The following is a 22,521-nucleotide window of genomic DNA, read 5'->3' on the forward strand; positions in this document are numbered from 1 at the left end:
AGCCTTATTTCAATATAATCAATGAGACTGAGGTTAAATGATTTGATAAAGATTGCTTAGCTAGTAAGCAGTAGAGCCAGACTTGAATCTAACTTCCTATTTTAAGTCTGTATAAGAAAACCCTAATGGGTGAGTTATATGTTCCAGGACATCAGTAGTTCTCAACGAGGGGTGATTTCACACCCCCCCAGGTGACATTTGACAATGTTTGGAGACATTTTTGTTTGTCAGTACTGGTGAAGGGGAATCCTATTGGCATCTAGTGGATAGAGACCAAAAAGGCTGTTAAACATCCTATAATGCATAGGACAGTCCCTTACAACAAAGAATTGCCATCCCAAAAAGTCAGAAGTACAAGGTTTAGAAACTGTGCTGTGCAGTGATCACTGACAACACAGGACAAAGATCATAAAACTTTACTTGGTAAGATTTTCCCGATAAGCCACAGATTTACTTCAAACTTCAGTTTCTTCACATCTTCAACTTGTCTTAGATTCAGGATATAAAGCCTACCAGTATCTTGCACATAAAATTTCTACTCTAAATCAAGAGAAGTTGAAGATGTGATGGGATTGTAAATTGGAGTAAATCTGATGCTTAACAGTAAAACCATTTAAAGGAGTACTCCTGTTGAAAGGCCTTAAGTTCATTATTCTTTCCCTCACTAGGTTGTTTCCCAGGGGGAGTGCATTGGGTTTCAGTTGGGAAACAAGACAAATCTGGGCTTCTGATGAAACTGCAGAATCTTTGCACACGGTTGGATCAGGATGAGAGTTTTTCCCAGAGGCTTCCACTTAATATTGAAGAGGCTAAAGACCGTCTCCGCATTCTCATGCTTCGCAAACACCCAAGGTACCGATGGTCAAATTTAGTTGGTGTGTCAGGTCCCATGTCCCAATAAGATGTAACTACTGACCTCTTGAGAACATCATGCCTTTTTCCTGCTGTTCTATAGAGAGGATAAGAGAGAACCATTGCGGCCGGGTGCAGTGGCTCACGCCTGTAATCCCAGCACTTTGGGAGGCCGAGGCTGTTGGATTACCTGAGGTCAGGAGTTCAAGACCAGCCTGACTAACATGGTGAAACCCCATCTCTACTAAACATACAAAATTAGCCAGGTGTTGGTGGCTCATGCCTGTAATCCCAGCTGCTCAGGAGGCTGAGGCAGGAGAATCGCTTGAACCCGGGAGGTGGAGGTTGCAGTGAGCCGAGATCGTGCCATTGCACTTTAGCCTGGGCAATAAGAGTGAAACTCCATCAGAAAAAAAAAAAAAAAAAAAAAAGAGAGAGAAAGAAAGAAAGAACCATTGCTTTCCTGCTTTTCTCTCTTGTATTTAAAACGAAAAAAAAAGTGGCTGCCACTCGGCCTAAAATTGCTTTTTCTCTTTGCATCCTACCTACCACATCATCTCATATGTACCATTGTAGGCTTTCAGGAAATGTCTTAAGTAGGTGAGTTGGTGAGTGGTCTTTGCTAGAAAGTGCAAACTTCTTACTTTGAATCCGTTATTTCTAATGGGTTAACATAGAACAAGAGAGGATAAATGCAGGCAACTGATAAATATCAGGAAGGGGCCAGGCACAGTGGCTCATGCCTGTAGTCCCAGCACTTTGGGAGGCCATGGTGGATAGTTTGCTTGAGTCCAGGAGTTCGAGACCAGCATGGGCAACATGATGAAACCCTGTCTTTCTAAAAAATACAAAAATTAATCTGGTGTGGTGGTACACACCTGTGGTCCCAGCTACTCAGGAGGCTAAGGTGGGAGGATCACTTGAGCCTATGAGATTGAGGCTGCAGTGAACCCAGATTGTGCCACTGTATTCCAGCTTGGGTGGCAGAGGAAGACCCTGTTTCAATTAAAAAAAAAAGTCAGGAAGGATTTTTAATGGGGCTCTTCTGTTTGATTGTCTTAGTTTCTAGAAATATACATGTAACTCTTCTACTTCCATGTACTTCAGGAGTGAGTTTGTTTTGTTTGTTCAACAGTTAATTAATTCAGCAAATACTTACCATTATAATTATGTGCCAGGCACTGTTACCAAGTGTTTCACAGTTTTCATTAGCCAAAAGGGAGACAGCAGTTTAGTTGCTGCTTGTCTTAAGAGTATAACCTTGGATTCAGTCAACAATTTGATTTCTGTCATCTTAACAGCCTCTCTTTCATTTGTTCATTTAACCAACATTGAGTGTTGTGCCAGGTTCTGGGCCAAGTGCTGCAAGTACAAAGATAAATAAAGCATTCCTTGGGAATGTTATAGTATACTGAGTGAGAGTTAGGTAGTGGCTCTGCACTTTTTAAAAATGCCCTAATGCACCCAAGGATGCAGTATACTTTCATATGTAGCGGTTGCTGAGTATGGCAGTGATTCTCAAATTGGTAAGGGTATTAATATCAGAATATAGGGTGAGAAGAGTATTTTTGGGAAAAGCCTACTAGGTGATTCTGATGCATATTCATTATATTTTTGTGGTGCAATCTCTGCTCACTGAAGCTCCACTTCCTGGGTTCAAGTGATTCTCCTGCCTCAGCCTCCTAGTAGCTGGGACTACAGGCTCCCCACCACACGCCGGGCTAATTTTTTGTATTTTTAGTAGAGATGAGGTTTCACCGTGTTAGCCAGGATGGTCTTGATCTCCTGACCTCGTGATCTGCCCACCTCGGCCTCCCAAAGTGCTGGGATTACAGGCGTGAGCCACTGCGCCCGGCCCCTCCTTCTCTTGATATTGATCTGTGTAGAGGAAATAGGATTGAGATCACTAACCCTTCCCTCTTTAATTGCTCAGTAACTTTTCCCTAGTTCTACTTTTCCTTTTTTGCAAAATTAAAATTGACTTCTGTTGAGTAAAATAATGTAGCCACTTTCAGATGTGTCAGACTAGCTTACAAAGCCAGGCATATTTTTTTAATCTCTCAGTCTCATTTGGTTTATGCTTTTGTAATTTTTCAACCTATATATGTGCCTAGAGTATTTCTTTATTTTTATTTTTATTTTTATTTTTTTAGATGGAGTTTCGCTCTTGTTGCCCAGGCTGGAGTGCAATGGTGCGATATCGGTTCACTGCAACCTCTGCCTCCCGGGTTCAAGCGATTCTCTGCCTCAGCCTCTTGAGTAGCTGGGATTACAGGCTTGTGCCACCTCGCCTGGCTAATATTATATTAGAGACGGGGTTTGTCCATGTTGGTCAGGCTGGTCTCAAACTCCCGACCTCAGGTGATCCGCCTGCCCTGGCCTCCCAAAGTGCTGGGATTACAGGCCTAGAGTATTTTTTTTTTTTGTAATGTACAGCCATAGTGTGTCATTCAGACAAAAATGTTATTGTATAATTATGCTATCAGGTTTTAGTTATATTTTTTCCCCTCATCTGTTCTAGTGAGTTTAGAAAAGTTTTTGGAGAGAACAATTGGGAATTGGCATAGAGGTTCTTGGTTACTATGAATAAACAAATTGATTAAAAAAAACCACTTGTATACCAAATGAAAGGTAATATTCTTTTAGATTACAACATATGAAATTGCTAGTTTTATAGGTAAAAAATGGTCACATATCATCATTATTGTATGATTCATTCTAATGCTAACCTGAGCTCAGTTCTAGTTTGGTTTTGGTGCTTAAAGACTGAGTTGGAAAATCCCATTACTTGGATAGTAATGGTCGCTTTTTTTTTTTTTTTTTTTGGCACTCAGTAAGTGATGGCTGAACCTTTTATGGTAGGATCTGTAATTTTAATATGTTCTGATTTAGGGTTTGAGGAGAAGGCAGTCTCTAATTTTTTTTTTCCTTATTTGAATCAGCATATTGAGAAGAGTATAGCAAAGAAGAAGAATCATTTTCCTAGATCTAGCCATCTATTTGTTTAAAAAAAAATTTAATTTGGTAGATTTTAAAAGACACTGGTGGGATTATCTTTTTAAAAGGAAGCTTAAGATAAGTGTCATTAGTGATTAATATTTTTTTTTTAAATTAGGTCTCTCTTGATCTTGGATGATGTTTGGGACTCTTGGGTGTTGAAAGCTTTTGACAATCAGTGTCAGATTCTTCTTACAACCAGAGACAAGAGTGTCACAGATTCAGTAATGGGTAAGGATTATTCGTTTACTTTTTAGTACCTTTATATTTAATTTAATTACATTTAAATATGTGACATACCAAATTACTTACTTTGTCTTGTGATTTTTGTTTGCAGGTCCTAAATATGTAGTCCCTGTGGAGAGTTCCTTAGGAAAGGAAAAAGGACTTGAAATTTTATCCCTTTTTGTTAATATGAAGAAGGCAGATTTGCCAGAACAAGCTCATAGTATTATAAAAGAATGTAAAGGTATGGTTATTTATTTGTTTATGAGGAGATTATAGGGAGTTATATAATTTCCCTTTTGTAAATTGAGCTAATGAATATGGTAATTTAGCACATGAACATCCAAAAACTTTTCTGGGAGATTTAGTATTTTAGGTTCTCTGATATCTTAAATGGATACATGATATTATGGTATTTATTTATTCATTAAAATAATATTTACCATCTACCCACAGTGTGTTAGAGACCACATTAGTGAGAGAAGTGAGACACAGATGTGACCTCTGCTGTCAGAGTTAAAAATAGAGTGAGAATCAGATTTAAAACTTGTTTTTGCTTGGGATTTTATAAAAATAGTGTTCTAATTTGGTAAGTAAAGACTGGTGTCTTAATTTGCATTTTTTGTTAGTGAAGTTAAACTTTTTACTTGTTTATTGAATATGTTTTAAGAAGTTATCCTTGACTTTAAGAAATTATCCTTGACTCACTTTTCTTTTTTGATATAAGTATTTTTAATTTATTTCTAAATACTCAAAAAATAGAAACTATTAGCTCTTTGTCATATTTTTACAAGTGTTATTTCCCAGTAAAACAATTTTTTAACTTAAAATTTATATATAGACTCTCGCTGTGTTGCCCAGGCTGGTCTTGAACTACTTGCCTCAAATGATCCTCCTGCCTTAGCCTCCCAAAGCACTGGGACTACAGGCATGAGTCACCATGTCCAGCCTGTTTCCCAGTTTTTTGTGTACCTTTTATTTGTTGTATTCTTTTGACATATAGAAGCTTAAAATTTTAAACAGTCAAATCTATCAACTCTTAAAATTATTTCTTTCATTATTGTTATGCTTGGAAATACCTTCTTTTTCTTCTTTTTCTTTTTTTTCTCTTTTGAGACAAGTCTCACTCTGTTGTCCAGGCTGGAGTGCAGTGGCGTGATCTCGGCTCACTGCAACTTCTGCCTCCCAGGTTCAAGCAGTTCTTCTGCCTCAGCCTCTCGAGTATCTGGGACTACAGGCATGTTCCACCATGCCTGGCTAATTTTTGTATTTTCAGTAGAGACGGGGTTTCGCCATGTTGGTCAGGCTGGTCTCGAACTCCTGACCTCAGGTGATTGCCCGCCTCAGCCTCCCAAAGTGCTGGGATTATAGGCATGAGCTACCATACCTGGCCACCTTATTTTTCATTCTGCCATCAAATAGACACACAGTTTTGTTTGTTTATTTATTTATTTATTTTATTTATTTTTTGAGACTGAGTCTCACTCTGTCGCCCAGGCTGGAGTGCAGTGGTGCGACCTCTGCTCACTGCAACCTCTGCTGCCCAGGTTCAAGTGATCCTCCTGCCTCAGTCCCCTAGTAGCTGGGATTACAGGTGCGTGCTACCTCGCCCAGCTAATTTTTGTAGTTTTAGTAGAGATGGGGTTTCATCATCTTGGCCAGGGTAGTCTTGAACTCCTGACCTCGTGATCCACCTGCCTCGGCCACCCAAAGTGCTGGGATTACAGGCGTGAGCCACCACACGTGGCCAGTTTTGTTAATTTTTAAAGAAATCTTACACTTAGAAAAAATGCTTGATTTGTAGTTATTACAAAGGGTGATGCATGTCCATTTTGAAAATGTGTGAAACTAAAACAAAAATAGAAATTATCCATAACCTGATAATTATTAGCATCATGAGAGTATTGCCTCCAGTCTTTTAGAACAAAGATTTAAAAAATTGAGATTATGTATATGTGGTTTTGGATTTTGCCCTTTTTTTTTAAAGAGCCAGGGTCTTGCTCTGTCACCCAGGCTGGAGTGCAGTAAGATCACAGCTCACTGCAGGCTTGAATGTCTTGGCTTAAGCAATCCTCCTGCCCCAGCCTCCTGAATAGCTGGGACTGCAGATACCCACCACCACACCTGGGTAATTTTTCAATTTTTTTGTAGGGACAGGGTCTCACTATGTTGCCCAGGCAGGTCTCAAACTTCTGCCCTCAAGCAATCCTCCCACCTCAGCCTCCCGAAGTGCTAGGACTACAGACACATGTCGCCACACCCAGCTGGATCTTACCCTTTTTCTATATCTTGAGCATTTTCCCATGTTGTTAAATATTTTTTTGAAAAAAATTTACCAGTGGCATAATATTGATATATCTTAATTTATTCAACCACTTCTGTATTATTGGACATTGTTTACGTTGTTTAAGATTTTTTCACTATTCTAAGTGTGCTGTGATGAATATCCTTATACTTAATCATTCTTTTCTTTTTCTTTAAGACAGAGTCTCACACTGTTCCTCAGGCTAGGATGCAGTGGTGCTGTCATGGCTCACCGTAGCCTCAACCTCCTGGGCTGAAGCAATCCTCCCACCTCAGCCTCCTAAGTAGCCGGCACTATAGGCACACACCACCACACCTGGCTGATTTTTCTAATTTTTATTTTTAGTAGAGACGAGGTCTCATTATATTGCTCAGACTGGCATATATATATATATATATATATATATATATATATATATATATTTTTTTTTTTTTGTAATGACATCTTAGCCAGATTTGATCTATGTTATTTTGACTTAATAAAGATAATCAGGAACTTATTGAATGAAATCTTTCTTATTTCTAATTTTTTTTGGAATAAATATCTAGAAGTGAAGTCAAGAGTGATAAATACTTAAGGCTTTTGATAACATGCAGCAGAAATTGTTTCTTAGCAATGTAAGTAAGTAAGTCGATTCTTATTAGTGACAAAATAGGATGGTATTAGCATAGTGACTTCATTTTTTTTTTTAAGGCTCTCCCCTTGTAGTATCTTTAATTGGTGCACTTTTACGTGATTTTCCCAATCGCTGGGAGTACTACCTCAAACAGCTTCAGAATAAGCAGTTTAAGAGAATAAGGAAATCTTCGTCTTATGATTATGAGGCTCTAGATGAAGCCATGTCTATAAGTGTTGAAATGCTCAGAGAAGACATCAAAGATTATTACACAGATCTTTCCATCCTTCAGAAGGACGTTAAGGTGCCTACAAAGGTAATGGGATCAATGATCCTCATCATTGGGTATTTATTGCATGTAAGCTTTGATATAGTACTGAGCATGTTGTTACAGAGAACCTTGGAAGGATAAGACGCAGGGGACTGAGGTGGTGGGGTGTTGGGTGTAGAAGTCCCTCTGCTGTTAGCTTCCATTAAGGGCTTTGTGTTGAACTCAGGAGTTAACCTATTTCTGTGGTTCTAGTGCAGCTGAAGAAGCATCTGACTTCTCTTTCTCTTTTCTATCTTGAGGAGTAGTTGAGTTTCTTCTTAAGAAATGGAGACATTCTTACTCAGGGCTTTAAGATACCGTTTTTTTGTGTGTGTGATAATACCTGTCTACAGTCCTGGTCATTGTACTTTTGTGGCATATTAAATACTTACAACGATTCCTAGGTGTTATGTATTCTCTGGGACATGGAAACTGAAGAAGTTGAAGACATACTGCAGGAGTTTGTAAATAAGTCTCTTTTATTCTGTGATCGGAATGGAAAGTCGTTTCGTTATTATTTACATGATCTTCAAGTAGATTTTCTTACAGAGAAGAATTGCAGCCAGCTTCAGGTACTTGCATCTTGGTTTACTTTTTTTTTTCCTTTTTCCTTTGAAATAATTTTAGATTTATTGAAAATTTACAAAATAGTAGATAGTTTCTGTGCATAAGTCCTTCACCTAGCTTCCCCTAATATTAAAATTTTATATAACCATAGTACAGTTGTTAAAGCCAGAAAATTAACATTGATACAATACTGTTCACTAACCTACGTGTTCTTTTTGTGGTCCAGGCCAATTTAGGATCCCGTATTGCATATGATTGTCTTGTTTCCCTACTTGTCATTTTTTTCCGTCTCCTCAAATCTGTGAAAATTTATTAGTCTTTATCTTTCATGGCCTTGTCACCTTTGAAGAGTACTGGCTAGTAATTTTGTACAGTATACCCAAATTTGGTTTTGTGTGATGTTTTTCCTGACTAGATTGAAGTTATAGATATTTGGCAAGAATACCAATGATGTTGTATCTTTCTCAGTGGCATCATAGGCTGAGAGTACTTGGTGGTTTTTAAAAAATTTTTTGTAGAGATAGTGTTTTGCCATGTTGCCCAGGCTGTTCTTGAACTCCTGGGCTCAAGTGATCCACCTGTCTTGGCCTCCCAAAGTGCTGAGATTGTAGGTATGAGCCACTATACCCAGACTCCTGGTGTTGATATGTTTTATTATGGGTGATGTTAATGTTGATAATTTGTTTAAAGTGGTATCTGCCAGGTTTCTGCACTGTAAAGTCATTATTTTGTGGGGAGATTCTCTGTATATATATATGTATTTTTTTTTTTTTTTGAGACAGGGTCTTACTGTGTTGCCCAGGCTGGCATGCAGTGGCTCACTGCAATCTTAAACTCCTGGGCTCGATTGGTCCTGAGTAGCTAATTCCCGAGTAGCTGGGTCTGCAGGCACATGCCACCACACCTGACTGATTTTTTTTATTTTTTGTAAAAAAATTAAATATACGGATATCTCTCTATGTTGCCCAGGCTAGTCTCGAAGTCCTGGCCTCAAGTGATCCTCCTACCTTGGCCTCCCAAAGTGCTGGGATTACAGGCGTGAGCCACCGAGCCCGGCCTCTCTGTACATTCTTAATAGCTTTGGAAGCTGAAGTTACTGTGATGCTTAGGTTATAAAATTGTTTCTGGCTTCTGAAACGTTTCATTGGGTTGCAGGATCTACATAAGAAGATAATCACTCAGTTTCAGAGATACCACCAGCCGCATACTCTTTCACCAGATCAGGAAGACTGTATGTATTGGTACAACTTTCTGGCCTATCACATGGCCAGTGCCAAGATGCACAAGGTAAGATGACCCATTTAAAAATTCTTTTATCTGACTTCCCTTTTTCCATATGTATTATAAATAAGTGCTTTTTTTCTGTTATTTTTTGTCTTGAATTTTGTTCATATTGCTTTCCATTTGATTTTTTTTTTCTTTTTTTTTGAGACAGGGTCTCACTTTGTTTCTCAGGCTGGAGTGCAGTGGCACAATCTCAGCTCATTACACCCTCACCTCCTGGGCTCAAGTGATCCTCCCACTTCAGCCCCCCATGTAGCTGGGACTATAGGCACATGCCACCATGCCTGGCTAATATTTTTGTATTTTTGGTGGAGATGGGGTTTCACTATGTTGCTCAGGCTGGTCTCAAACTCCTGAGCTCGACGTGAGCTCAAGTGATCCACTCGCTTCAGCCTCCCAAAGTGTTAGGAGTACAGGCATGAGCCACCGCGGCTGGCTGAAGATTTGAATTTTTATGTAGTTAAATTTACCACTGTTGTTGTCGTCGTTGTTTGGTATTTTGCTTTGCTGTCCTGTTCATAAACATGTATTGTTTTATTAGTATAATTTTTTATTAGTAAAAATGGGATTATAGCTTGCGTAATTATTTTTGCTTTTACCTGTAGTGATTAGAAAAGGTACCTTAGTAACTAGTAAATGAACCACCTCAGAATTAATCCTCTTCTTACTAGTAGCGTTCCTTTTTGGGCAGTATGGATTTGTTTTGTAAGCTTTGAGAGGAAATGGATAGTGGAAAAGTATATTCATTGATTCAATAAATATTTATTGAGTGCTTGTTATGTATATTGCTCTTCATTAAGAGGATAAAGCACAGGCACAAAGTCATTGCTCTCACGAGTTTATGTTCTGGGAGGAGGCAGACATTAAACAAATTTATTATATTTCAGTGGGTAGTTAAGTGCTCAGAAGAAGGACAGAGCATGGAAGGGGAAAGAAAGTGATGATAGAGGGGTAGAATCATCATGATTTGCTTATGGGTTTGGTATGCATTATAAGAGAAAGAGAAGAATCAAAGATGACTCCAAGAATCAAAGATGACTCAAACCCCAGTGGAAAGAACGGAGTCCATGAACTGAAACAGGGGTCTTTGGGAGAACAAGCTTTTTCCTGCAGAGAATGGGGATGGTTAAGAACTCATTTTGGATATATTAAGTCTGATATACCTATTAAGACATCTGGCTGGAAATATTGAATAGGCAGTTAGATATATGAGTCTAGAATTCTGGGGAGAATTATAGATGAAAGATGAAAATAGGGAATTATTAGCACATAGATGGTATTTGATTGAAGTCATGACTACCAAGTAGCTACTAAAAATGTTTACATTTGGAAAACCATATGTACTTTCAGTAAATTTTCTATGCTCAGGTATGTTATTTCTTGGTTATGATACATAGTAAATTGTTGTAGTTTGTTTTTTTATCTAGCAAAATATATTTACATTTAATAGTGTATATTGGAATGATGGTATTCCAATAAATACTTGTGCCCTAATTTACTTAACCAAACTCTAGTTATCGAACCTTTAGGTTTTCAGTTTTTTTGGTCCTTATGATGTAATGAGCATTCTTGTTTATCTTTGTACCTATGTTGTTTCCTTGGCAAATTCCGAGAAGTAGAATTACTGAGCCAATGCATCTTTTTAAAGCTTTTGACATGTATGATAGTGTGGCTGGATTCAGTTTCTCTTTAGTCTTTTTTCTGACTTTAAAGGTAATGGTTGATTTTCATTGGAAAAACAGAAAAAAATGATGAAAAGGAAAACAGAGATCACAACCATTACTAATGCTCTTGTGTATAGTTTTCTAGATCATTTTGCTGCTTCTATAAACATACTTGTCCCTTAAAACCAAATGGGATCATAATAGAAATAGTCTCATATATTGCTTTTTACCATTTAATTACATTGAATGGTCATCTTTTCATGTCATTTATATAGAGTGACATGATTTTTAAAGCTGCATATTATTTCATTGTATAGCTACATTATGAATGGCCAGTTGGTTGATGGACAATTAGATTGTTTAAGCATATTCATCTGGTTATTTTCTTAGGATACTTTTTTATAAGTGGAATTTCTGGGTCAAATAGTATGTGCAGTTTAAATTTTAATACAGATTGCCAGACTGCTCTCCAGAAGGGTACCCTGTTTTACATGCCTACCAACAGTGGTTGAAAGTGTTCATTTCCTCTGATTCTAGCTAATCACCTCCTCTCCTCTCCTCTCCTCTCCTCTCCTCTCCTCTCCTCTCCTCTCCTCCCCTCCCCTCCCCTCCCCTCCCCTCCCCTCTTCCTGCCCTCCCCTCTTCCTGCCCTTGCCCTTTCTTTGACAGGATCTCACCAGGATGTCACTCTGTTGCCCAGGCTGGAGTATAGTGGCATGATTTCAGCCGAAATCACTGCAACCGCCACTTCCTGGGCTCAGGTGATCCTTCCACCTCAGCCTCCTGAGTAGCTGGGAGCACGGGTGTGCACCACCACACCCGGCTAATTTTTGTATGTTTTGTAGAGTTGAGGTTTCACTGTGTTGCCCAGGCTGATCTTGACCCCTGGGCTCGAGTAATCCACCCTCTTCAGCCTCTCAAAGTGCTGGGATTACAGGTGTGAGCCACTGTGCTCAGCCCCAGCTAATATTCTTGTTACTCCTTTAGTCTTCAGAAATCTGATACTTTAAAAATGGTAAATTTTTCTTGTTCTACTTTGATTACCGGTGAGATTTTGGCCATCTGTGCTTTTTGTTTTGTGAATTGTGGCTCCCATCCTTTGTTTGCTTTTACCTCCTTTACCTATTTTTTCTCTTGAAGTGTTTTTCTTTTTCTTACTGTTTTATTAGAATTTTCTATAAAAAATAATTTTCTATAAAAATAAGGACTGAAGCCCTGATCTATCATATGTGTTACAAATAAGTATTTTTTTAAAACTTCTTTGGTCTTGAGTTTAATTTATATTGCTTTCTACTGTATTGAAGATTTGAATTTTTATGTAGTTAAATACACTTTTATATAGTTAAGTGCAGTTTTTCTTTTTGTTTGATATTTTGCTTTGGGGTCATGTTTACAAAGATTTCCTTCACTACAAGCTTACAAAAATATTTATTTTTATTTTCTAGTATTTTTAAATGTTTTCTATTTTCTATTTAAATTTTTAACCAACTGGAGTTTATTTGGAGCTGAAGTATGAGGCCCATTTTATGTTTCTTTGGAACTATGGATGTGTTCTTTCTCACTAGCTTTTGCATCCTTTAAATTCTAGATATTTACTGTTTCTCTTAGCAGTGTGAGGTTAATGATGTTATACCTAAATTTTTTTGATCTCTAACAGTGCTGCTGATACTACTTTTTGTTTTTTAAAGGAACTTTGTGCTTTAATGTTTTCCCTGGATTGGATTAAAGCAAAAACAGAACTTGTAGGCCCTGCTCATCTGATTCATGAATTTGTGGAATACAGACATATACTAGATGAAAAGGTATATATATTAACATGAAAAATTAGTGCTAAAAAGGAATCTCATTTTTTTTTACATTTAATTCTAGATTTAATGATGGGAATGAGCAGAATAGAAGGGGTGAAGAGAATAGAAGGGGTGAAGATAATTTCCCTCCTTAGATTTTTGGTTATTCTAATTAATTTGCTTCCTACCCTACTGGGAAAGTAGGTAGGTTTGAAGTTTAAAAGCTAGGAAAATAAGATGTTCAGTGGTTTTTTTAAAAAAAGAATGTATTAAGAAATGTGTTTGATAATGAGATTTTTACCCTATGTTTAAAAGTCAGAAGAGGATTACTATATATTTGTTACTTAATGGTTGGCTGTTCAATTTTAGTTCATATAAAGAATATTTCATTTAAGCTTTTAAAGTGGCAAGATCACAGAAATGGAAAAATGTCAGATCGTGGCTCTGATTGTGTTTCTAAGAGATTTCAGTTTATTTGTAGGATTGTGCAGTCAGTGAGAATTTTCAGGAGTTTTTATCTTTAAATGGACACCTTCTTGGACGACAGCCATTTCCTAATATTGTACAACTGGGTCTCTGTGAGCCGGAAACTTCAGAAGTTTATCAGCAAGCTAAGCTGCAGGCCAAGCAGGAGGTCGATAATGGAATGCTTTACCTGGAATGGATGTAAGTAGGTTAGGAGAGAAACCAAAGGGAGTGGTGCGCTAACTATATCATTATTTTTCAGGTGGTGAATACGATCACTCCAGGAGGATTTAACTACTTTCGAAAGGGCTGGAACTTTTAATAAGCATTCTTACTTATTGAAAAGTTCTAGAGAAGTAAGCATAGGAGAAAATGATTGTATTTTCAAAGAATCCCTATAAATAGATGCCTGTAAGGCATTTGGACAAATTATCCTAAGTATTCAGTACTAAGTGCTTGACTTACTGTAATTTAGTATAGTGGTGAGGAGCATGGACTTTGGAGCCACAGAACTGGGTTTGAGCCTCAGTTCTAAAACCTAATAATTCTGTGACTTTGAACAAGTTACAGGTTTTTCTCTCATATGTAAAATGGAGATAACAATCCTTTGAAATAAGTACTATTTCCATGAAGATTTTAGTTATTTATTTATTTATTTTTGAGACAGAGTCTTACTATGTTGCCAAGGCTGGAGTGCAGTGGTGTGATCTTGGCTCACTGCAACCTCTGCCTCCCGGATTCAAACGATTCTCCTGCCTCAGCCTCCAAAGTAGCTGGGATTATAGGCGCCCACCACCATGCCTGTCTAGTTTTTATATTTTTAGTGGAGATGGGGTTTCGTCATGTTGGCCAGGCTGGTCTCAAACTCCTGATCTCAAGTGAGCTGCATGCCTCGGCCTCCCAAAGTGCTGGGACTACAGGCATGAGCCACCACGCCTGGCCTTCTGTGAAGATGTAAATGAGATAATGGCTGTAAAGTAATTTGCACTTTCCTTTGCACATATAGTCCTTATTAAATGACCACTGAACCCTGATTATTCTGTCTCTTAAAGGAGTCTCTTTTGCTCTTACCTTAATCTTGTAAGGAAATGTATAATCTTACCTTTCCTTATAAAAAGGAAAGGATAGCTATTAATACCATCTTTTTAATGCCTGTTATAATGCTACATAATCAAGTTATTCTATTTAATCTTCAAAACAAGTTTATAAGGTAAATTTTATTTTTATTTTATTTTATTTTATTTTTTTTGAGACGGAGTTTCACTCTTGTCGCCCAGGCTGGAGTGCAATGGCACGATCTCCGCTCACGGCAACCTCCGCCTCCTGGGTTCAAGCCATTCTCCTGCCTCAGCCTCCCGAGTAGCTGGAATTACAGGCATATGCCACCACGCCCGGCCGATTTTGTATTTTTTTTTAGTAGAGACAGGGTTTCTCCATGTTGGTCAGGCTGGTCTCGAACTCCAGACCTCAGGTGATCCACCCGCCTTGGCCTCCCAAAGTGTTGGGATTACAGGCGTGAGCCACCGCACCCGGCCTAAATTTTATTTACCTTATAAAAATTTAAGTACCTAAAATTGACCTCTGATTATACAAATGAGAAAATTGAGGCACAGAAAGATTTGGACTTGGCTAAGTTCATGTGACTTGCTGAATGGGATTTAAACCTTGGATCTTGTGGCTGGGCATGGTGGCTCATACCTGGAATCCCAGCAATTTGGGAGGCCAAGGCGGGCGGATCACCTGAGGTCAGGAGTTTGAGACCATCCTGGTCAACATGGTGAAACCCATCTTTACTAAAAATACAAAAATTAGCTGGATGTGGTGAATTGTTTGAACCTGGGAGGCAGAGACTGCAGTGAGCTGAGATTGTGCCACTGCACTCCAGCCTGGGCAACAAAGTGAAGCTCTGTCTCAAAAAACAAACAAACAAAAAAAACAAAAAAAAACCTTGGGTCTGCCTGGCTTTATTTTGCATGCTCTTTCCATATGTCATGCTTCCCTTACAGCTTGAAATAATAAATATGAGTGGCTCTCTTTTCATATGTATAATTTATATCTAAATAGAAGTCCAGGTTGGTATCTGTGATCTTTATGGCATTAGGCCCTCTTTCCAAATAAGTCAGACTACTGTAGGTGATTTTCTTGATTCAGTTTAGTTCAAGAAGCGTTTGAGTTTCTGTACTGTGCTAAGCACTAGCATTTGAGTTTCTCTACTGTGCTAAGCACTGTTACTAGATGTGAGGTCTTTCCCCTAAGGAGTTCAAAATCTCGTAGTGAAGAAAGGAGTTTAAGCAAATAATTACAATATAATGCGATGAGTGTAACAACAGAACTATGTATAAGTAGAGATAGAACTGATAAGTAATTGGCTTGGAAAAATGAGGAATTCAAGGGAGGGTTCCATGAAGGAGAGAATGGTATCTGAGAGAATTAAAATTTTTTTTTAAGTTAAAATATGTTTAATTTTTGTTGGTTTTATTTATTTATTTTTTTTGAGACAGGACCTCACTTTGTCACTTAGGTTGAGTGCAGTGGTATGATCACTGCTCACTGTAGCCTTGACCTCTTGGGCTCAAGCAACCCTCCTGCTTCAACCTCCTGAGTAGCTGAGACTACAGGCACATATTACCATGCCTAATTTTTAATTTTTTTGTAGAGATAAGGTCTCACTATGTTGCCCAAGCTGATCTCAAATTCCTGGACACAATTGATCCTCCTTCCTTGACTTCCCAAAGTTCTTGGATTACAGGCATGAGCCACCACACCCAGCAGGTTTTATTTTAAATAAAACATTCCTGATTAAGACAAAAAACAATAGTAATAGGATGTAAGATGAAAAGTCAAAGACTAGCCATTTCCCTCCTACCTTCCCACTTTCCAGAGTTGACCATTCCTTAATACTTTCTTGTGAAGTGGAGGTCTCTCTCTCTCTCTCTCTCTCTCTGAGAAGCAGCCCCCTAACTTACTGAAGCTAGATTAGATCTGTCTGTATTTGAGAGAACTGTTTGCCCCATATCATAGGATTTGTCACACTTTATAGTGATTATCTGTTTACTTGGTTTTCTCTCATACTAGTCCATGTGTTCTGAAGTATAGAATAGCTTGGAGGTTAAAATAACATACCCTGGCTCTAGACTGCCTGGGTTTGAATCCCAGCTCTGCTATTGATTAGTTGTGTATCATAAGGGGAAAGTTATTTAACTTATTTTGCCTAATGGTAGTATTTTATAGCATTGTTGTGAGGATTAAATTAGTGTATATATGTATATAAACGTATAGACATACATATAGTACTTAGAACAGCACCCAGTTCATAGAAAGTGCTCAATAAATATCAGTTGTTATTAAGAATAGCATTTAGCATTTTTCTGGTCTGTATTCAGTATAAATTTATGGAAGATTGAATGAACTCATGTTTCAGTTAGTGGCTGAAATAGAATCTTAATACTTGGTCTGATCAAAGGGCATAGGTTTAGTTCTTGTTCTCTTATGAATTGTTGAGTTTCTTCCTGTTTTCTCCCATTGCATCAACTGCATTTCTCCTTGTGATGTTCTCTCATAGAATGGTTAGCTATTTATAGCTTATTTTTAAATTGTGTTTGACTAGTCCATATTCAAAGAATCCTTTATTTGAGTACTAGAAACTTTTTTGGTGTTTACTATAGAAAGGTTTAGGTTGGTATAAGCTTAAATTTAATTGAGTTTCTGTTTTCAATGAAATTATTTATTCACTCATTCATTTGTTATTTGTCTAGTACTTTTGGGCCATCTACTATATATCCTTTATTATGAAAGTCACTTTCTGAGCTTTGAGGAATTGAGTAGTTAGATCAAGCAGACATAAAGAACATTTTAAAATCTAATCCTCTTAACTTTGCTAGAACTTATCTGTTCTTCTAGTTGTCATCACTCTAGTTCTTATATTATACAGTCGACCCTCCATATCCGTGGTTCTACATCCATAGATTCAACCAACCTGGATTGAAAATATTAGAAAAGAAGTAGATGGTTATGTTTGTATTGAACATGTACAGACTCTTTTCTTGTTATTATTTCCTAAACACGATGGTATTACAACTGTTTACATAGCATTTACATTGTACTAGGTATTTTGAGTAATCTATAGATGATTTAGGGTATACAGGAGGATGTGGTGGGTTACATCCTATACCATTTTATGTAAGAGACTTGAAAAAATCCTATACCATTTTATGTAAGAGACTTGAGCATCCATGGATTTTGGTATCTGTAGTGGGTCCTAGAACCAATCCCTCATCAATACTGAGGAACAACTGTACTTGTTTGTTTTATCACTTCTACTAAAGTGTAATACTTTGTAGGCAGGATCTAAATATGATTTACCTTTGTGTTCACTTTTATCACTTGATCTGTCTTGTGTGTGGTTAAGTTTTTTGAAGAATGATAGTAGTGGCACCTTTATGTGTCGGGTGCTGTTTAGAATAGATACCATTACTTCCATTTGACATATGAAGAAATAAAAACTTGTTAGGTTAAGTAATTTGCTCATTTACACACCTAATAAGTATTAGAAATGAGGTTAGGTTTGTCTGACTGCCAACCCTTGATTTCTAAAATAAGCACAATACTATTTGACGTATTTACTTGTACTCAAAGTGACAGGGATGTAATGTATATGAAATTCTGTCACTGCACTAATAGTTTTTTCTGGTTTAAGTATACATTACGTTCCTTTACACCTTATTATTTATTTATTTATTTAGAAACAGACCCTCAGTCACCCAGGCTGGAGTGCAGTGGTATGATCTTGGCTCACTGCAACTTCCACCTCCAGGGTTCAAGCGATTCTCATGCCTCAGCCTCCCGAGTAGCTAGGATTACAGGTGTGTGCCACCATGCCTGCTAATTTTTGTATTTTTAGTAGAGATGGGGTTTCACCATGTTGGCCAAGCTCATCTCGAACTCCTGACCTCAAGTGATCTGCCCGCCTCATCCTCCCAAAGTCCTGGGATTACAGGTGTGAACCACCATGCCTGGCCCCTTTATACTTTAGATACTATGAGCAGTAATGTAATATCTATACTGGTGGAATAGTTGATATTCATTAGATTGAGATACAAAGAATATGATGTTGCTTTATCTTTTTGGTATGTCTGAATAATTGTAGTTTAAGAGAAGCAGTTTTTTTTTTTTTTGAAATGGAGTCTTGCTCTGTCGCCCAGGCCGGAGTGCAGTGGCGCGATCTTGGCTCACTGCAACCTCCATCTCCCAGGTTCAAGCGATTCTCCTGCCTCAGCCTCCCAAGTAGCTGGGATTACAGGCACGTGCCACCACACCCAGCTAATTTTTATCTTTAGTAGAGACGGTGTTTCGCCATGTTGGCCAGGCTGGTCTTGAACTCCTGACCTCAGGTGATCCACCCACCTTGGCCTCCCAAAGTGCTAGGATTACAGGCATAAGCCACTGCACCTGGCTGAGAAGAGCAGCTTTAAAGTACATCATAATAATGGTGGGCGTTTCCTTCAGTTAGGAAATGAGCATTTTGCTATGATTTTTATTTTAAAAAAGAGATGGAGAATTTTTGAAGGTATCCTTACATAATGATTTATCTGCACATGTATCATTATTAATGTATCAAAGGAAAATGGAAAGTGACATGTTGATTAACTAGATTTGATTAATTTGATTAATTAGATTTCTTCCAACTCAGTGACATTTGTAACACGTGACAGGTTGCTTGATAAAGGGTAACATTTCTCTTACAAATGCTACTTTTGTTATTTTTTTTCTTTTGGTGATCTGTGCTGTCATTTGCATGTTAGTAATCTGATTTTAAGAATTTTGTATTTTGGGGAACATAACCATGTTAAAAGACAGTTTATTTTAGTACTGAAAGAAAATAGTTACTTTTACTCTCATTTATTTAATTTCTGTTCATTTTTTCCCTGTATTTAGAAACAAAAAAAACATCACGAATCTTTCCCGCTTAGTTGTCCGCCCCCACACAGATGCTGTTTACCATGCCTGCTTTTCTGAGGATGGTCAGAGAATAGCTTCTTGTGGAGCTGATAAAACCTTACAGGTAAAACACATCTCTTGAGAAAAATGCAAAGAGGCATGTATCCAGTTTTGTGCAGATCAGAATATGTTTAAATCCTAAAATTCAAGAAAATTGCAACTTAGAAATAACAGAGGAATCCAGCTCTCTTGAACATTTTATTAAAGGTTTCTCTAGAGATGTAAAAGATACAGTTACATGTTTTCCTAATTCTAAACTTACAGGTGGTAAGGAAGTGCCCTTTACCCTGCCAGTCAGTTCCCAGCCATCCATTTGTCAGCTAAGGGTAGTGAGGAAATAATTGTTAGAAGACATAGGGCTTCATAGCACAGGGAATAGGGCTGTGATTAAAAAACAGTGATTAGGTAAATACCTATTTTATCAAAGTCTTAGGTATAGGTTTTTTTCTTGTAAATAGGAACTGGACTAGACTATTTCCTAAGTTGTTTTAAAGAATTTCCTTTAAGATTCCCTTTGTTTTCAGAAAATATTAATGAGTACTTTTCTTTATGTTTGTGTTCTGCCTTTTGATTTTGCAGAGAACATGATGAAATTAGTTAAAACTTGTATTTAGGATACTTTTAGTCTTTGCAAGATTATGACTCCATAGCTTATGTCTATATGTGTACTTTATTACTAATTTTATTAATCTTGGCTTTTGAGTTCCAGAGAGAATGCATATTAAATGAAATGTTTTATTTGATTGTTAAGAATTTGCCAAAATAGTCTCAAGAGCTGAAGCTGTGCTCTGACACTTCTTTTTGATGGCAGCGGCGGGCTGCCTGGAGTGGCTGCTGCCATCATGCTGGCTGCAGCAGGGAGGCGCAGCTGGGGCTGCATGCTCTGTGGAGCTGGCGGTAGCTGGGGACAAGCAGGAACCCCACCCCTTCTGAACTGGGGCAGGAGCTCCTGGTTCCTGCTGTAGCCGCCCAAGCCACAGCTGTGGACCTGGGAACCCGCTCCATGGAGCAGGCCAGAGCTCTGCCCTCCTGGGTGTAGCTGTAGCCGCCCAAACCACAGCTGCAGGCTCGGGCCTCCGGCTCCACAGAGCAGGCAGGACCCCTTCCCCCTGGTGCAGCTGTAGCTGCCCAAGCTGTGGCTGCAGACTCAGGCATCCCTGTACTCTTGGGGGACCTGGAAGGACCCCCTGCCCTTGTAGGCTTGGAAGTGCCTGCTCCCGCTGCCTGACTTCTCCCTACTGTTGGCACCCACTCTGATCTCAGAGCAAAGCTGGGGCTGAGCCTGGGTGCTGTTGCAGCCTGGCCAGATGTGCACATGCTTGGGGCAGTGCTGACATGCCAGCCCCCTGCCGCCTCGGCCCCCTCCGGACTTTGGGTGCTGATGAACATAGGAGGGAAGCCAAGGGGGTGCTGAGGGCAGTTTGATACTGGCCTGCAGGCTCCCCTTGGCACCTACAGCCTGGGTGCCATTCATGGCAGCAGGAGGCAGACAGGTTCCTGGGTGGAAGGGGGCGGGTCACCAATGAGGCCCCACCTTCAGGCCACAAAGGGCCTGAAGACTGGGGGCTGGGCTGCCGGTGTGGACTGAATGGACTGGAGTGGGAACTTGTAGTGCCTTTTCCAGGCTTGCCCATGTCTGCCCATGGACCAGTTGGCATGTACTTCCTCCCTTCTGAAGCCCATAAAAGCCTCGGGCTTAGCCAGTGCTGAGCAGACACTGGGACAACCAGCTGCAGAGAGGAGCAACCCACTCTAGCGCCCCCTCTTTGCTGAGAGCTGTGCAGATGACAGGAGGACCAGCTGCAGAGAGGAGCTACCCTCTCTGCTGATAGCTGAACACTTGTCAGGAGGACTTGCCTAGCAGAGAGGAGCTACCCTCTCCTGAGCTGTGGAAAGGAGCTGCCCCCCGCAGGTTTATTGAGCTATTTTATCGCTCAATAAAGCTCCTGTTTGTCTTGCTCACCTTCCACCTGTCAGCATACCACATTCTTCCTGGTTGTAGGACAAGAACTTGGGATCCCACTGAATGGTGAGGCTAAAAGAGCTGTAACACAAACAGGGCTGAGACATGCCCCTTGCTTGCCACATTGCAAGTGAAGATAAGTAAAGAAAAGCTGCGGCCCTTCGGGGAGCCCAGACCTGGGAGCTCCCCAAGCTAGGGCTGTGACTCCCTCTTTGGGGCCCCGCGGTTCCTGGCATCTCCGAGCTTCTGGGCACCACCGTGTTCCCCGGTGCCAGCGTGTAAGCTGCTTGTGGTGTGCCTGGTCCAGCCACAGCCTCACAGAGAGCCAGCGCCCATGCTGGCACCTGGAGCTGCCTGCCCCGCTGCAGCAGTCAGCACGTCTGTGCGCAGTGGCTGGACCCCATGCTCACTCACACACGCCTCGCTGTTCCACGCCTGACTCGCCCTTGGCAGGCTTGGGACCCAGGCTGATAGTGTGAGCTGAATGCAGCCTGTCAGGCCAAGTGGGTGAAACAACACCAGTGGGCCCAAGCAAAACTTGGGCAAAGGCGCCACCGGCCACAGAAGTTTCTGGCCAGAAAATCAACACCCCAACGATCCTGTAACATTTTCATTGATATTTACAAACATGTAACAGTGAATAGTTCTCTAGTTATGTGAAGGCATACACATTCTGACAGAAATTCTGATTTTGGGAGTAGCTTTGCCAAGGTTCCTTTCTGTTTTGCAAAATGACAATGATTAAACTCACTTAAAGATTTTTATTGAATGATGACCTATAGTTAAGCAGTTTATTATAAAAAATATTTTATTGTTACTTGTGCAGGTGTTCAAAGCTGAAACAGGAGAGAAACTTTTAGAAATCAAGGCTCATGAGGATGAAGTGCTTTGTTGTGCATTCTCTACAGATGACAGATTTATAGCAACCTGCTCAGTGGATAAAAAAGTGAAGGTAGGAAAATCTTTTCCTCTTGAGTTGTAATCACAACAGAATTCATTTTATTTTTCCATGATCATGAGACCAGAGTAAGTAGAGTTAAAGGACTCTCACCTGTTGATCTACTAACCTGATTCATTGTAAATTAACACTATCTGAAAATTCTTTACTTTTTTTTAAAGAGACAGGATTTTGCTCTGTGACCCAGGCTGGGAGGGCAGTGGCATGATCATAGCTCACTGTAAACTCCAATTCCTGGGCTCAAGTGATCCTCCTGCCACAGCCTTCCAAAGTGTTAGGATTATAGGTATGAGCCACTGTGCCTGGCCTGAAAATTCTTTATTTTTAAACACCAGCAAAAATGCCTAGGTTGATCACCTCAGGATTAAACAGGCAGTGGGGAAAAGCAATGACAAATTAGTGAGTTTGTCTGCCATTAATAGACAAGTCCATGGGTTAAATACCAGTTGAAATCTTTGAGTGCATTGTGATTAGGAGTGTTGCTGCACAAACTTGGGGATTCCTGTTGTAAGATACAATTTTAAAATGCAA

The 22,521-nt window shown here is 39.4% G+C and overlaps 1 protein-coding gene across 3 annotated transcripts in view; it reads left to right on the forward strand.

Annotated features, from left to right (window-relative positions):
• Positions 1–22,521, forward strand: part of APAF1 (apoptotic peptidase activating factor 1) — an 89,608-nt gene that overhangs the window by 12,608 nt on the left and 54,479 nt on the right. For 2 of the 3 annotated variants that reach the window (XR_008620471.2, XM_003832607.5), the window contains exons 5-14: positions 669–852; positions 3,968–4,080; positions 4,187–4,318; positions 7,073–7,311; positions 7,710–7,877; positions 9,028–9,159; positions 12,509–12,622; positions 13,089–13,273; positions 19,007–19,133; positions 21,859–21,984. Coding sequence is in view for 2 of the 3 variants with exons in the window: in XM_003832607.5 (XP_003832655.1) it covers positions 669–852; positions 3,968–4,080; positions 4,187–4,318; positions 7,073–7,311; positions 7,710–7,877; positions 9,028–9,159; positions 12,509–12,622; positions 13,089–13,273; positions 19,007–19,133; positions 21,859–21,984 (1,520 nt within the window). In the remaining variant the exon portion in view is untranslated. Of the gene's footprint in view, positions 1–668; positions 853–3,967; positions 4,081–4,186; positions 4,319–6,556; positions 7,312–7,709; positions 7,878–9,027; positions 9,160–12,508; positions 12,623–13,088; positions 13,274–19,006; positions 19,134–21,858; positions 21,985–22,521 lie in introns of those variants that run through there. The other variant, XM_063593583.1, reaches the window with a different exon arrangement.

The sequence above is a fragment of the Pan paniscus genome, chromosome 10 (assembly GCF_029289425.2).
Source record: "Pan paniscus chromosome 10, NHGRI_mPanPan1-v2.0_pri, whole genome shotgun sequence".
In the NCBI taxonomy this organism is placed as follows: domain Eukaryota; kingdom Metazoa; phylum Chordata; class Mammalia; order Primates; family Hominidae; genus Pan; species Pan paniscus.